At 38.2% G+C, this 18012-nt stretch overlaps 1 protein-coding gene across 1 annotated transcript; it reads left to right on the top strand.

The window, feature by feature from the left end:
* The first annotated feature begins 1008 nt into the window (after positions 1 to 1008).
* On the top strand, positions 1009 to 17247 carry LOC148300685 (galectin-4-like). Its single transcript, XM_088274437.1, has 8 exons — positions 1009 to 1336; positions 2147 to 2235; positions 4562 to 4769; positions 7165 to 7296; positions 7703 to 7847; positions 8060 to 8130; positions 14348 to 14398; positions 15444 to 17247. The coding sequence occupies exons 1-8, from the start codon at positions 1310 to 1312 to the stop codon at positions 15612 to 15614; spliced, it is 894 nt and encodes a 297-aa protein (XP_088130563.1). The 5' UTR covers positions 1009 to 1309; the 3' UTR covers positions 15615 to 17247.
* Positions 17248 to 18012: the final 765 nt, after the last annotated feature.

The following is an 18012-nucleotide window of genomic DNA, read 5'->3' as shown; positions in this document are numbered from 1 at the left end:
AGTTTTTTTTTAAATAACTAACCGACCATTATGCCACTTCTCCGCAGAGGTATGTTGAAAGATAAAAACGCCACACCAATCTGATTTGAAGACAACCTAATAAATATAAGAGTGAAATATCACTCATAAGAGTGACGAAAGAATGGTTAAACAAATAAATGAGGCGAATTTAGTTGGAAAAAGAAGTAGAGGAAGACCAAAGAAAACTTGGCACAATCAGGTATGTCGATTACTTGTAAGCGGTCGGGTCAGGAGAAATAATCGTCGAGTATGTATGAGGAGGCGCATTGTGGAAGAGGCGAAGAATGTTTGCAAATCAGAGTTGTGTGGCGTTCGATTCTTTCTGCCTACCCTGCGGGCAAGTGTATCGTGAGAATGGATCTTTGTCAGACGGAAGGAATATCTAATTTAACATACTCAACCTATAAAGGATTGTATTAGACTCGTGAAGTGTTTATAACAGCCGATATTATCAATATTTTCGTTCATCATTTTCTTTTGGATAATTCGCATAAAAAAACGTTATTTTCGTAAGTTGGCAATGAATGACGTCACAGAAACGATGGAGCTATTTTAATATTGGTAACATTGCTAAATTATTGGCGGCTCTATGTGTTGATGGTCCACCCTTTTCCTTTCACTTACATAATTTTTCCGAATCTATTTCAATAGTCAAAGTTGCACACTTTAACTGCTTTACGAAATTTTTCGAGATTGCCTTAAATTGGCAATACTGAAGAGCGTGCGAACGGATATAGTTCACTGTTTTTACAACAACATGCATACATCCATAAATATTATGGATGTATCAAACAAATAAATTATATAGATGTACACCCTTGGTGTACATCTAAATAATTTATTAAATCTCGGAAAATTATTACTTTGTACTATGGCAGCCCTAATTAATACTAACCATGCAATCTGTTTTACCGACATACAGAATGGCGCCGTTAGTTTCAATATTTGTCGTTTTACACGTAGCTCTGTCAGTTTGTATCCGCGCCGCGCTGAAATGCACGATACTTAAAAAGGCAATTATCAATACCATGACTGTCAGTTTGTGCGCGAGTGATTAGATTAGACTTTTCATTAAGTGGTCTGATTTGGTCGCGTAATATTCTGGCCATTGCGAATTCGGAAAACAAATAGATGAAGTCATAAATTCCGTCACAGTCTTATGACTTGTGTTCATTTTGTTGCGAAATACGATTCAAGTTCGAATAAGTGTTATTGTATATATAAGAAGAACAATTTTCCTATTGTTTCAAGTGTTTAAAAGAATAATTTAAACAGCAATTAAGAAAACATGTCGTACGGAACCGTCTACAATCCGGTAAATTTAAATAATAATAACTCACACACGCTAACAATTTAATTAATTGATTTATTCCACATGTTTAGTCGCTTACATTTACTTTTTTATTTATTTAATCCTCCATTGTAGCCTTCCTTCTGACAGCGCTGCAGTATTTTCAAATTTGGGCCATCGACCTATTTTCAGGGTCACATTTCTCTCCTGACCCTAATTGCCGCCAAATTTGAGAGGTGTGGTTATCAATCATGGGTAGGATTGGTGAATGTTACGCGTGTATAAAGTGACGTAAACCAACCTATGATAGTCGTAAGCCCTGTAAATGCCCAGACTTTAGTTTCTGAGGTATCTCTACATGAGAGATTACGGCTATTATCCTCGGCTCTACCCGACCCACTTCCTCCAGGGTATGCTCGGCTACAGCAGTCTACAGACTAGAAGGAATTTGTATTTGATGAGGCATTTCTATCCATTGTTGCGCGGTATGATGGATAATCTTGAAACTATCCGGAGCATCGGTCTGTATGTTCCCGATAGTTAGCTAAGGACAGCGTGGGCATAGATAGTTTCCCATTCCTATATACAGGAGCAACCTGCCGATGGTTATGCCTGCAGGAAGATATGCTGAACAACACCTGTTCCATGTGCCTGAGGGGGTATTCCCATAAGGGATCCTACATCTTCAGCAAGAGTCTTCTCGCTTGCTTTGTAATTTACGTTTTTAATGTATACGCCTTAAATATTTGTTTGTAATGCATATATTAACTTTTTTGATAAATTGAAAATTCTTCATTTATGTCGAGAAAAAAAAGAATTTGTATTTTCTTTCAGCCGAACCCTTATCTGGGGCCCATTCCGGGAGGTGTCAGTCCCGGGAAAATGATCCGGATCAACGGGAATGTTCCCCCGGATGCCCAGAGGTAATTGATTAGTGTACCTAATGTATTGAATATATAGCTCCGAGCATTTTCAACCCTTCCCTCTTCCCTTACGGTGCTAAAAACTCCCGCGTGCGCCGGTCATATGTGTTCTGTATTCCATGTGAAAATGTCATTTAAAATTGGGAAAAATGTGAATATTTCAAAATGTTGCTCTTATTGACCATAGTTGAAGTTGAAATGTAACAATTTTGTAATGTTAGCTCCGGTATTCTGAAAACGAGAAAAAATATACATCGCAAATAACCGCAATAGCTGGCGTAGCGACACGACCGCCGCGCAAGACGATCTGCCCACGTTGCGACATGCGCGTATACTTACAAAGCACGCAACACACACACACACAGAAACGTTTGTGTATCGGTGATTTTCTTCCCGATTTTTTCACAAATGATTTATTTCCGTCGCTGCAAATGAATAACTATATATTATAATACTTTCATGTAATACATGATTATATTACGGAGGAATACTAAATTGTGAGCCCGTATCTATTATATTTTATATTGATATTCTCATTTGAAAAGTGGAGTTGTAGTAAATACATATCACCGGGAGGGGAGGTAGATGAAGACGTTGCCGACGGAGGTTAGAGGTCGAGATAAAATATGGAATAAAGGAACGGATCAAGAGTTATTACTATGGAAATTGTAAAATAGTTTTATATTTGTAATTTTTTACTTATTTTTTTGTATGTATATTAGGTTAAAATAGATAAAAACAATAAAAAGATGTATGTAAAAACACCTCCAGTACGGTAGCCCAGCGTGCTGACCATTACACTACGGAGGCGGACTACGGGTTCGACTCCCAGGGGGGGGGCCAAATAAATATAAGTGATTTTTTCACTATAATATTTATTTTATATTACCCTGGACTGGTACCTGAGGGCTGAAGCGGAGGGCTGATCACCTTTCCTTCATGTATTAACGATCAGGATAAGACTGCATTTATATGATGCAGTGCCCTATGCACCATTGGGGTGTGGATAAGGGTTTGAAGATGTAAAAAGAACTTCCCTGCAAGACACACAGGGGGGCTTGGCGGGTCTCTGCAAAAAAAAAATGTTTATGAATTTTTAAATGAATGTATGTATATCGTAGTCATACAGGAGAAAGTGACCGTGCGAATTTTTACTGAAACGTGATCGTTGACTATTTGATATCTTACTAGCTTAATATTGCCCTGAAAACATCCCAAAGGATTTTAAACTTGGAAGTATAATATATTGACTTGGTAAAAATGCCTAACTGCATTGGTGTTTATTTTCTTGCCGAGCAAAAGTGACTTAAATGGCCCTCCCGAACATTTTTTAGTTGGTCACTTTCTCCTGTACGCCTATGATATATCTATATTTATATGTATATATATTATACATAAGTAGATAACAAATAAATGTTACAATAAATATATAAATGGTACAAAATCTTCACTAACGCTGGAAAAGGAAGTTTAAATGTTTTTAGACGTCTAGAATCAGAATCCAAGCATTAGAATAGAAACCCAAGGAAATTATATTTTTATTTTTGTTGACTAGTGTTATCTTATACATAATTACAAAATACAATAATGTGGGTGTGATTTGCTGATGAGCGTTGGGCAAATCCAAATTTATGGTTTTTGAAATAGAAGAATGTAGAACTGAGTGTGAAATTTTGGTAAATGGGGAAATCATAGAACAGGTCGATGATTTTCTATACTTGGGAAGTTTTTTAGATTTTTGGGTAATATGTCCAAAATTAAACTAGGTTATTGGATTTAATTCTTCTTTTATTTTCTTCCTCTCCGTCTTATTCCTCATTGCCAGAGTCGAGCCATCCGAGCGTTGGCGTTCCTGCCGAAAGGACTCGTCGGTGCGTCTAGCTGTCCATGGGATTCGGAGCATTCGCCTTCGTTTTTCAGCAGCGTAGAGAGAAACCCGCTTTATCTTGGTGTTGTTACTGACACCCGGTCTTTCCAGATTTTGTCTAGCTTAGACACGGAATGTTTGATGGGTTAGCAGAATTCAATCCAAATAACCTTGTTTAATTTTGGATATAGTACCCGAAAATTGTATCCACACCTCGTACAGCGGGACTTGTATAATCCAAACAGCCACTCGCGCCTAGAATGGACATATCCCTTCACCAGAGATTTCTACTTCCTATCTATCGTTCCTCGAATAATTGTTTTCCCTGTGTCGTTTATTTCTTCTACCCCAAATTCAATTCATATAAAAATAGATGGCATTCGTGGCCTTCATTTAAAATGTAATTGTGCCAACTATCTGGAGAGCTGACGGGGCGATGTGCGATGTGCGTGTGCGCAGGTTCGCCGTGAACCTGCAGTGCGGGCCGGGCGTGAACCCGCGCGACGACATGGCGCTGCACGTGAACTTCCGCTTCCCCGAGGGCTGCGTGGTGCGCAACCACCTGCAGGGGGGCGCCTGGGGGGCCGAGCAGCTGGCCGGCGGGCAGCCCCTCGCACCCGGCCAGCCCTTCCAGCTGCTGCTGCTGGCGGAGCAGGCCGACTACAAGGTAACCGACCCTACACCGCCGCACCCGACAACCTGCCAAATCAATTTTAGAGGTACACCAAAGAAAAAAAGTAAATCTTATTTGATATTAACTTATTTTTCAAATTGTGAGCCCGCTTGACTAAGCGCAGTTGTAAGTGTTAACTATTCATTTTTGCGCGGAACACCAACTAATCACCACGGTACACCAACTAATCACCACGGTACACCAACTAATCACCACGGTACACCAACTAATCACCACGGTACACCAACTAATCACCACGGTACACCAACTAATCACCACGGTACACCAACTAATCACCACGGTACACCAACTAATCACCACGGTACACCAACTAATCACCACGGTACACCAACTAATCACCACGGTACACCAACTAATCACCACGGTACACCAGTGTGCCACAGCACACTGGATTTTTATTGATTTATTTTGCCTGTGCTCAGTTAAGTAGGCTCACATTTGGCATTGAACTTAATATGTTAAATGTGTTACCATAATATGGTAAATATGCACCTCTGAAATTTCTTAATTTGGTAGGTGTATCTTGAATATAAAATTTTTGCGGAACTAGGCTCCCTCCAGTGCTGCCGTCAGCTTGCACGGGAAGGCAGAGAGGATGGAACGCCACACTCTTCGGTCCTGACATGTATCTGCCTAGACATGCATATATATATATATATATATATATATATATATATATATATATATATATATATATATATATATATATATATGTATGTATATACATACACATATACAGCCGAACCCGCTTATAACGAGGATGACGGGACCGACTGAATTAGCTCTTATAACCGTTACTCATTATACCCGAGTAAAGGTATTTTTTTCATAAACATACCTATCACGTGAAGGCGTAAAGTATCGGAATAAGTTTAAATTCAAACAAAATACACAGTAAACCCATTACACGTACGTCATATTTTTCTGTCAATCGACTTTTCATATAATATTTGGAAAATCCTCCGCTTCTTTGGGTACAAAACCATTGTTGCAAAGTTTCATCAACATACAATCATTTTGTTCTTAATTTTTTCCAGTCCGTAATGGTCTTTTCAAATACAGATAAAAATACAAAAGGGTGTGAACACTCGGGAGGAATATCTAATTGAACACATTCAACCTATAAAGGATTGTGTAAGACTCGTGCAGTGTTCATAATGGCTGACACAATCTATATTTTCATTCATCATTTTCATTTGCAAAATTCATCTTCGTAAGTTGGTAACGAATGATGTCGCAGAAAGGAATCCACACTACTACTGTAACATACTCTATAAAGCGGATACATAAAGGGATACGCCCCATAACACACCCGATGACGTAAAATTTGATGACCGTCCGTTTTTCGTTTTATCAAAATATCTAAAGTTTAAACCTTCATATCTCCCTTAGTTCCCTACAGATTTCGATAAGAACGTTACCGTCTTGTGATTTTTCATTTTAATTTATTAGCCAATAATAATGCACGATGAAAATTATCCATTGCGGATGATGTAAACTATTTGCAAACTTCAAAATTTTTCACGCCATGTTTTTTTTCACGAGTTTTTTTTCTAATCCTATTTTCTAATTTCATTTCATTTCATGTTTTTTTTCTAATCCTATTTTCTAATTCTGTAATGTTACTCCTTTAGATTTTAAAAATATATATAAAGCTGTATTATATTATAAAAGGAATAAGAATACCCTGCCTACCTCAGAACAGGTATCTCCAAATACCTAGTGAGGATAGAGAAAAAAAAAAAAAAAAAGAAAAAAAAAAAAAGTTATTTCCGCCTTTTTACGAATTGAGAGACATTTTATAATCCGAGGGTTTGTTTTCAACTGACGTGCTCTAGAATTGATCCGTCACTCTCCATCTAGTAATTTTTATTATACATTGTCCATACTAAGCAGGAACGTTTAAAATATGGAAACTATGGTAAAAATCCCCTAAACAAGCGGGACATTCATAAACCAACTTTTTATTTAATTACCTAACATCCAAGTGACTCTAAAATCTAGCTACGGCTTATGCAATATCGTTTATCATGTCCCTACTCAGGCTTCAACTTTTTTCATAGCCTATGCCTACTCGTGAGTGGATTTACTCTTTTAAAGTTACTATAATTTCATGTGATTCGTGAGTGAAAATTCTAGGCAAAAACACTCGCTACAATAACAACAAAGCCAGTTGTTTATTATAATGAAGTGCCGAACCGCCGGTGCTAGTAGGGACCTGGTAAATTCACAAAGCTTGGATGTTTCACGTACATGCAATCCATCCAAATGTGCGGATATTTTTCAGTGTTGTCGGCTTGATAAAAAAATAATAAATAACAGTACGATTTCACTCTGGGTGAGCCACTAACGGGACGCTTTGCTTCAGATTGCCCTGAACGGGACGCACTTCTGCGAGTTTGCGCACCGCGTCCCGCTGCAGAGAGTCTCCTACCTGACCATAGATGGGGACGTGGCGCTCTCCATGATTAGCTTCGAGGGAGGCGACGCCGGCTATCAGGTGACCCCATTCCCAACACCGGACCCTTCACCCCGCGCACGATACATAACCGACTAACTACCCGCGACCAGAGAGAGTGGAACGCCGCACCGCTCTGGCATATAGATGATCTGCGCACTACTGGTGCAGTAAAAATGTTACGACACGCGTGTATAATGACATGAGAACCCCTTGTGTATTGGTGATTTTATCCCTGACTTTTTCACAAATGATTTATTTCCATCGCTGCAAATTGATAAGTTTATATTATAATACTTTCATGTAATACGTGATGACATTACGGGGGAATACAATAATTGTGAGCCCGTATCTATATTTTATATTGATATTCTCATTTGAAAAGCCGAGTTGTAGTAAATACATATCACCGGGAGGGGAAGGTTAATGTAATTTTTTCACATTGCAGCAAACGCCCCCTCCGTATTCGGCCGCCGCGTCCCAGCCCCCCATGGGGTATGCTCCCATGGGGGTCCCCATGGGCGGTCCCATGGGCGGTCCCATGGGCGGTCCTCCGGCCTACGGGGCGCCACAGCAGTACGCCCCGAATCACGGTGAATATTCCCCTCTTCTTACAACAACCTCACACTTCCTGCAGGTGTACATACGCGGGTCTGCCATACAGCAGAGTGACTCCCATCACTGGGCACGTATTACCCAAAGGGTACAGTAGAAACGCTGTCTGCTCGTGTGTGCATAATGCGGCTCTACGGAGTATCTGCGTGTTTACCCGATGACGCTGTTCAACCCTACCTTTGTATTTCAGGTTACGCTCCGGAGAATGCGGCTCTGAGCTACGCGGGAGCCCCCCCCGCGGGCTTCCCTCAGCAGTCCCAGGTTCAACCGCCTTACCGGTTCTAGTAATCGTCCGTTCGTTAGGCAGGCGCCGTGGCGTAGTCGGGTAGACGCTCGATTGCAAAACTGGCGTTGCGGGTTCAATTTCCGCCAATTACAAAATGAATTAGAGAAAGATTTATTTTCAATTGGTCTGGTGTTTGTGATGTATTTCTCGCATTTACCTTCCCTATCCTTACTATCCTTCCTGCGGACAAGCATCTAAAATAGACGCTTTGCGGGTTATTCCTTTAAAAAATATAAAGTAGTGTAGCATCGCCAAACTCGTTCACAAATCTGGGTGTCTTCGTCTTCTGTTCGTGTCGTGCCCTAGTTTCTTAGTCATCCTCTCGCTATCCATTCGCTCCACATGTCCATATCATCCTAAATCCGCACACCACCTTAATCGTTTAATATTATTTGTTGACATCTCAACATAGATGATGAAGAATATGGAAGTCTGGGCATTTACGGGGCTCACGACCGTCTTACGAGGCTGGTTCAACTGATCACTTTACACACGTGTAACATTCACCAATTCTACCCATGATTGACAACCACACTATTCAATTTATTTTTTTTGAATTACCTAACGTCCAAGTGACTCTGATATCTAGCTACTGCTTATGCAACACCGCTTATCATGACCCTACTCAGGCTTCAACTTTTTGAGTTTTATAGTCTACGCCTACTCGTGAGTGGACGTACTCTTTATGTTTAAAGTTACTATAATTTCATGTAATTCATGAGTGAAAATTCTAGGCAAAAACACTCGCTATCATCACACTATTAAAATTCTTGAGGCAGAATAGGGAACGCCAGGATCAGGGAAATATGCGAGATGGAAGATGTCGTTAGGTGGGGAAGGCAACCAAGGGACAATGGTATGCGCGTGTGAGTTGTGTAGTTGCCCACACGCGGCTGTCATGGCTGTCAAATAATTATAAATTGTTTTTCACACTTATATTTATTCAATACTACCCTGGACTGGTGCCTGATGCCGAGGGCTGATCGCCTTTCCTACATGTGTTAACGATCAAGACAACACGGCATTTATATAAAGCAGTGCCCTATGCACCATCGGGTGCGGATGAGGGTTTGAGGAATGAGGAAAGTTGGGTAGGATGGTGGACGCTGCGTGTGCGTGAAGCGGCCACTCGGACCAGTCGACGGCAGGGTGTAAGTCCTGTAAATGCCGAGACTTCCATATTCTTCTTCGTCTGTGTTATGAAGCTGTTTTTGGGTTTTGTATGTCTATCACTCGCTCCTTTCAAGAACGTCATAAATCCAAAATTGACAATTTTCAGTTGTGTACGTTTTCGGAATGCCCGGAAAATGTACTATATCCCAGCAAAAGAGGCATATTTTTAACTTAATATTTACCCGCTACAGGACAGAAATTGTTGTTTTTGCATTTTGAAGAAAAGGTATTGTTTAATTATTTTTTTAAATATACTAAATGTTTTTAAAATGGAGAAAAAACCTTCAGGTTTTACCTAAAAAGATCTGTTGCTCAGAAAAAAGTTTAATAAGTGGCTTGATATTTATTTGTAATATATTGTATTATAGTTTTTAACTTTAAAGACGTTCTCCTGAAAAATCAAGTTTTTTGATTAATGACGTTCTTGAAAGGAGTGAGCGATATATGTTCTGTGTAATCGTTATGTCAAATAAAATTTATATTTTTTGTTAGTTTTTTTTTTATAGTTATAAATATTTTTTTAATTTGATTTAATTTAATTACTAGATAAACATGTAAATATAAATAATGTGTATTTTGGGCCTTCAGGCATAGCCGCTGTTGGACCCAAATACTCACACACTCAAGTTTAATACATTTTCAGTGCGTCCAAATACAAATCTGGATTATCTCCAATTACAGGAGTTATTTTTCACATTATCCGTTGACATGACAACATAGATGAAGAAGAATATGGAAGTCCGGGCATTTACGGGGCTTACGACCGTCGTAGGCTGGTTCAAGCGATCACACGTGTAACATTCACCAATTCTACCCACGATTGACAAGCGCACTATTCAAATGGAAGCGCACTATTTTGGAAGTTCTATATATATGGTGCGTGAATCACTAGAATTTATTGAGACTAGAGACATCTATTGGCGAGATGATCACTTAGACCAGCCCATGATGGTTGTGAGCCCCATAAATGCCCAGACTTCCAACTTCTTCATCTATATAGAGATATCAAAAAATAATGTGAAAATGTTTAACACAATTAAGATACGTTTTAAATTTAAAATACAGGATGATGTTATAATTTTTGCAAATGACATCATACGTCAATCATATTTGACATTTGTGAACTAGACAGCTGCAGTATACAACTGATAAAACGGGCACAAATTTGTACCAACGCTGGTACAAATTTATTTCCACTCACAAGAAAAATAGTATCGGTCCAAATAATGATTTCCATTATTACACAAAACATTTTTTTTATTCGGTAAGAAAAGGTTATTCAGAAACAAAATTGGACGATTGGTTTTGCACCATTTATATACTGCAGCTGTCTAGTTCACGAATGTGATGAGTGAGGGTGATTAATTTTGCGCCACCTGTACAGCACCCGTATGCACAGCACCACTAATGTTCAAAGGCAGATAGCCGCAAGTTAAAAACAGCAGTTTTGGTTAGGAGTCGTAACAATCGGCGGGTATGTATGAGGAGATGCATGAACGTGAAAGAGGCGAAGAATGTGTGCAAGGACAGAGTGGTGTGGTGCTCTATTCTCTCTGCCTACCCCTGCGGAAAGCGGCGTGAGGGTTAGTTAGTTAGTTAGTTAGTTTTGAGATAAACGAGTTTATTTTTTAAAATTTAAACCCTTATCCGCACCCCAATAGTGCATAGGGCAATGCGTCATACAAACGCAGTGTTATTTTGATTGTTAATACGTGGAGGAAAGGTGAACAGCCCTCCGCTTCAGGCACCAGTCCGGGGTAATATTGAATAAATCTTAAGAGTAAAAAATCACTTATATTTATTTGACCCCCACTGGGAATTTAACCCGCGACCTCCAAAACGGTAGCCGAGCGTGCTGACCATTACACTACAGAGGCGGACAAATACTTGTGTCCAAATACTTGTTCTCAAATCTGGATTATCTCGAATTATAGGAGTATTTTTAATATTAGTTTTTAGATTCCAATTGTGTTTATGACATATCTTGTATAGAGTGCCAACCATCAACCACCTGTAGCATAGTAGGAGGCGGACGAGTTAATAGTCAACTTAAAATTATACTTTCAGCCAAGACATGGATCAAATTAATAGAACATTATGAGTGTGTCCATCCGGACTAGTACTTCCTTATTTTCTTCTTCATCTTTGATGAGATATCATAAAAATAATATGAAAGTAACTCCTGTAATTGGAGAAAATCCAGATTTGTGAACAAGTATTTGGACACACTCAAAATGTTGTAAATAAATTATCTGGTCAAATTATAAGCTAAAGTAATAAAAATGAAAACGATATTTTCTGGCATTTCTCATGTGTATGATTATAATCCAGGTTTCGGACTTCACATACTAATATAAGAGTCGCTGCTCAGTAAAAAGCTTCTTTTCATCTCACCAATATGTCTCTAGTGATGTTCTAGTGATTCAAGAACAATGTGTCTAAATTGGTTCATGTATATAGAACTTCCAAGGATTTGAGTACTGTGGTTGTCAATAATGGGGTAGAATTGGTGAATGTTACACTTGCTATGACGATGTCAGCCCCGTAAATGCCCAGACTTCCATATTCTTCTTCATCTTGATGAGATGTCAAAAAATAATAAATTAATACAATTTAGCGGCTATTTGGATAATGATCTCGGTAAATCTCGGTAAAGGAAAGAGATAGAACAGAACATCTGTGATTGTATATGATAGAGGCCAGCTATAAGAATGCTTTGGGCCGTGTTACGCCAAACAGCCGCAACTTGAGTTATGGCTAGCTGCCTTTACACATTAGTGCAGTAGTCTCGGGAGATGTCGGGTAAATGTGAGAGCGAAATCGCCTGGACGGAATCCAACCCGGGACGCTACACGGCGGAAAGAGTTGTTTTTGCATTTTGAAGAAAAGGTAATGTTTAATTATTTTTTTTTTAAATATACTAAATATTTTTCAAATGGAGAAAAAACCTTCAGGCTTTACCTAAAAAGATCTGTTGCACAGTAAAAAGTTCAATAAGTAGCTTCATATTTTTTTAAATATATTTTATAATATTTTTAAACTTTAAAAAACGATCTCCTAAAGAATCAAGTTTTTTGATATATTACGTTGTTGAAAGGAGTGAGCGATATACGTCTTCATATGTAGAATCTGAATAAGTGATTATCTAAAAAATCATAATTTTTGAGCTGATACAATTTTGATCTAGGTGTGCGATATGAATATTCAAGCCTTTTAAGTACCCAGACTTCCATATTCTTCTTCGTCTATGTTGAGATGTTAATATAAATAATTCCCGAGTGGCCTCACCCAGATTTGTGACCAAGGATTTGGACACACTCAAAATATAGTGAAACTGTTATCAATTTGATTTATAATTTAAACAATTATTTTATTTACTGTATTGGAGCCCACCTCCGTAGTGTAATGGTCAGCACGCTCGGCTACCGTTCTGGAGGTCCCGGGTTCAATTCCCAGGGGGGGGTCAAATAAACATAAGTGATTTTTTACTCTTAACATTTATTCAATATTACCCTGGACTGGTGCCTGAAGTGGAGGGCTGTTCACCTTTCCTTCACGTGTTAACGATCAAAATAACACTGCGTTGGTATTACGCAGTGCCCTATGCACCATCGGGTGTGGGTAAGGGTCTGAAGACTATTTTTTCACCGTTAAATATAAAAAGAAGAAGAAAAACATGGCACGATCAGGTATGCCAAATACTTGAAAGTGGTCAGGTTAGGAGTCATAACAATCGGCGGGTATGTATGAGGAGATGCATGAACGTGGAAGAGGCGAAGAATGTTTGCAAGGACAGAGTGGTGTGGCGCTCTATTCTCTCTGCCTACCCCTGCGGGGAAGCGGCGTGATGGTTAGTTAGTTAGTTAGTTATATTACAATAAATACAAACTAGTTTGTAACATTTATTTTAAAATTCTCTAGACTCTTTTCATTCTTCGTACATTCAGGCGTCATATTTTCTTTTATGTCATATCATATTTTGTTTTCTGTACATGAATAAATAAATATATATAGACACCTTATAAGGTATCAAACGTTTTGACCAATATCACTAGTCTGTTATTATTATTTTTTTTAAAAAAGATAAATATTTGTGTTTTTATTATTTCCACAAATACTTCAATTTCATACTATTTCTGTGAGCCTAAGCGGCTCATCATTAGAAATAGGTGGTAGAGTGGCTTCCAACCGAGAAACTCTGAGTTAAGAGCGCGCGACACTAACCACGGGACCACAACCCGACTCTGTTAGTCTGATTTTGGTCGGTTGGAAGAAATTTCTTTTTAGCAATAAACCCGCCAATGTACTTATTTATTTTCTGTACATGAAGTTTAAATAAATACTACTACTACTACTACTACTACCATCACGCCGTTTCTCCGCAGGGGTAGGCAGAGAGGATGGAACGCCACACTCTTCTGTCCTGTCATACACTCCTCGCCTCCTTCACATCCATACATCTAGTCATACACGCCCTCCGATTACGCAGACTTTTGACACCGTCATGTCTCCACGGAGATACTGTGGCAACCCACACATCTACTATGGCAACTTGAATCGAGTGAATAACCGAACACCCTACGGAGCCCGCAACGAGCGGAAACTAGCCCGTCACACTTCGTCACCGCCCGTCCTCCGATCGACACGTATTTCAACTGTTCTCATATTAGAATCGCGCGATTATTCTTAAATATTTCTTGATTGTAATTTTCTAGAACTGAATAAATTTGTGTTAAAAGTAATCCGCTTTCATCTTGCTTCCCTTCTGTTAAATTAAATTGGTATTCAACTAGAAACCATAGCACCAATAGAGGGAAGTGTGAGTGAGGGTATGGTACGTGAGATAAGCATGTCAGAAATAACGAATGCCTTAAAATTAATGCGGAACGGTAAGGCTGTTGGGTATGATAATATTGCTATAGAGTGTGTAAAATGTGGTGGACTGACCACCCTCACATGGATTCACAGACTATTTAAATAAATAAATAAATATATATATGTAATTTTCTCAAATTTCAGGGCTTTGGGTCTAATCCGTACAGCGGTGGAATGCCGATGATGCAACAACAGGTACGTACCATCAGGTTGAACCCGGATTAGGCAGGAGAATGGAGGTGGTTCGGATAAGGAAAAATCGAGATTACTGAAACAAATCATATTATTTTTTGACATATCAACGTATGTAGACGAGGAAGAATATGGAAGGCTGGGTTTTTACAGGGCGTAATGAATTATCGGGTCAAATTATAAGCTAAATTAATAAAATGAAAAGGATATTTTCTGGCGTTTCTCACGTATGTGATTATAATCCAGGATTCGGACCTCACATACAAATATAAGAGTTTCTGCTCAATAAAAAAGCTTTTTCGTCTCACCAATAGATGTCTATAGTGATTTTTGTACAATGTTTCGAAATTGGATCATATATGTATAGATAGAACTTTTAAGAATTTGAGTAGAGTGGTTGTCAGTCAATCATGGGTAGAATTGGTAAATGTTTCACGTGTGTGAAGTGATTATTTAAACCAGTCTATGACGGTCGTCAGCCCCGTGAATGCCCGGACTTCCATATTCCTCTTCATCTTTGTTGAGATGTCAAAAAATAATATGATAAATAACTCCTACAATTGTAGATAATCCAGATTTTTGAACAATTATTTTTACACACTCAAAAAGGAAGACGACAAGTACATTCTATCCGATTTACTAACTAACCGTCACGCCGCTCTCCGCAGGGGTAGGTATAGAGAATAGAACGCCACACCACCCTGTCTTTGCCCGCCAATGTACTCATTTATTTTGTGTACATGAAGCTTAAATAAATATATATATATATATATATATATATATATATATATATATATATATATATATATATATTTATATATATATATATATATATATATATATATATATATATATATATATATATATATATATATATAAATATAGATACCCTATAAGGTATCAAACGTTTTGACTAATATTACTAGTCTGTTGGAAGATATTGCTTTTTAGCAATAAGCCCGCCAATGTACTTATTTCTTTTCTGTACATGATGTTTAAATAAAATGAACGCCTTGGCCTTTTGCGCATGGATTGGTTGCGGTCGCAGCGCCCCAAGGACTCGCTGGGCATGAAGGCGCTCAAGTACGGGGTGCCCCTGGCCGGCGTGGGGCTCGGCGCCTACGCCCTCGGCGGGGGCTTCTCCTCGCACGAGGACGAGCCCGCGGCGAGCCCCGAGCCGCCGCCGGCCGACGACGACGACTGGCTGGGCGACGACTGAGCCCCCCGCTTTGCAACTCGCAGCATTATTCTTTATCTAAAGACAATAACATTGTTTAACCACTTCTTCTTCACGTAAAGACATTGTTATTCTTCACGTGAAGACAATAACATTGTTTATCCACTTATTCTTCACATAAAGACAATAACATTGTTTAACCACTTATTCTTCACGTAAAGACAGTAACATTGTTTAACCACTTATTCTTCACGTAAAGACAATAACATTGTTTAACCACTTATTCTTCACGTAAAGACGTGAAGAATAAGTGGTTAAACAATATAACTTTCTCTGTAACTCATATACCTCATCAAGGGAGCAACTTTTTTCCGTTTTTTTGTTGTTATCATTATGCTAATGCATTATGCGTTACACTTTATTAAACAATATTACACTCTTATTCAATGAAATTTAAACACAAATATTAATTAAAAATATATATATATAAACGCCAGCACTGCCAGACAATATTCTCACACGCAGGACGACCGACATCACGCTAAAATAACTAAATAACCAAGAAAATTATAATAATTTAGCTTCAAATATTTATGAAATTTGGCCAATTAGTTTTGAATTGACTGAAAAAAATGCTGTTTCAGTATTTTGCATTCCCAAGATTTATATAATTGCTGCTTTAATTAGATAACATTTGAAATATGAAGCGTTTGCTTAAATGTGATATATTAACAGTATACACATATGTATATGTGTATAATGTACAGTGAAACCTTTATCTATCTTTCCTCGAATATTCCTTTTCCCGGATGCGTCATTTATTTCTTCTGCCCCAAATTGATTTCTCACAAAAATAGAAGGCATTCATCGTTTGAATTGCCCTGCATATTTGATATATTTTGACTGTTTTTTTACATTCTTCTCAATTTTGTTACATTCAACGACAATATTCCTACGCGTGGGATTGAAACTGTGGAAAGCTCGTGTGCCGCAAGGTTGACGGATACAGCGGAACAGGTGGATATTGATGAAGAGGAGCCGCTGCCTGTACCTTTATTTTCAGAAGCATGCACGCTCTTTGAAAGGTCGCTACTTCGCATGTTCAATAACTGATGCTGAAAACAATATTATCAAAGCCGAAAATATATATTGTTTACTTGCAGAAATAAAACAGTAATAAAACAGTAAAAATAAAACAGTAAAAATAAATACAAAAAACTTCATTTACATCTAAAACTTGTATTCTTCTTAGAATCTTAACCTAGCAACGGTTATGCGGATTGGGAGGACGGTACCTTTACTAAATGGTATCTCCTTGTGTATAGACTCCCTAATCCCGCATTCGTACTTTATTTCAATAGGTCCCTTTAAAAACGATAGATAAAGGTTTCGCAGTATAAACATATACGTACAACTATTTTTTATGGGTATATCGATCAATTTTTTTTTAATATCTTAAAATACTCATTGTGGCTCAGTGGTCAGTATGTACGATAGTTTATATACATACTTCTCTCTTCTTCGTCATTGTCGAGAATCACTAAATAATAATCACAGAGTCACTAAAGAATAAACAAACTAAGGATGTAATAGATAGATAAGGGAAATAGGCACGGGTTTGAAGTAGGCGCACGCAGATTTGAGGAGGCGCACTCCGGACGTAGTTAGACTAATATGTACTTTGTTCTCGTGGCTTTGTTCTTCTCGCTTATTGGGTAATAATGTTGATTTTCTAAAGTTTATTGTTATTACTATTTTATGTGAATATATTTATTGTGATATTACTGGAGGAATAAATCTTTATCACCAAAAATGTTGTATCATTTCTTTTCGTAGAAAATTTCCCCCGAAAAATAAAAAGCATAGTCCAGTACACTAATATATTTAAAAAAAAAATGAATAACCCGCATAGCCTCTACTTCTAGAGGCTTGTCTGCAGGTAGGATAGTATGGATAGGGATGGTAAATGTTAAAAATACATCACTAACACCCGGACCTATTGAAAATAAATCATTCTTGAATTTGTTTTGCACTTGGCGGGAATGGAACCCGCAACGCCAGTTTCGCAGTCGAGCGTCTAACCAGCCTGTCCGAACGATTTTGCTGATGCCAGTTTTGAAAACTCCACCTTCTGAAGTCGTCAGAGCGGGCGCGGCCAGCCAAATTGCATATATTATTTCGAGAAATAAAAATACTTTGTGTTCTGATCCACTCGATGCGTGAATCACACATCGAGGAAAAACATCGCGTTCATTTAACATTAGAATAAAGGAACGTATGAGATTATTATTATATTCGCGGACCACATCTTGTCAAATAATCATTCGTTCAATTTTGAAGACAAGATAGAAATTTTACATTGTAATAACAGAACTAGTCAAATTAATAATTTAGAGGTTTTAGAAATAAAAAAAGCGGTTAAACAAAAATTAAATATAAT

Source organism: Brachycentrus maculatus, unplaced genomic scaffold (genome assembly GCF_059751285.1).
Source record: "Brachycentrus maculatus isolate JH-2025_06_01 unplaced genomic scaffold, ASM5975128v1 h1tg000672l, whole genome shotgun sequence".
NCBI lineage: Eukaryota > Metazoa > Arthropoda > Insecta > Trichoptera > Brachycentridae > Brachycentrus > Brachycentrus maculatus.
This window is presented reverse-complemented; position numbering and strand designations above follow the sequence as displayed.

Excerpts from the sequence above, each read along its gene's own strand:
- LOC148300685 (XM_088274437.1), top strand. The coding sequence starts at position 1,310 with ATGTCGTACGGAACCGTCTACAATCCG. Across the intron at positions 1,337-2,146 it reads ACGGAACCGTCTACAATCCG|CCGAACCCTTATCTGGGGCC; the intron begins GTAAATTTAAAT and ends ATTTTCTTTCAG. Across the intron at positions 2,236-4,561 it reads GTTCCCCCGGATGCCCAGAG|GTTCGCCGTGAACCTGCAGT; the intron begins GTAATTGATTAG and ends GCGTGTGCGCAG.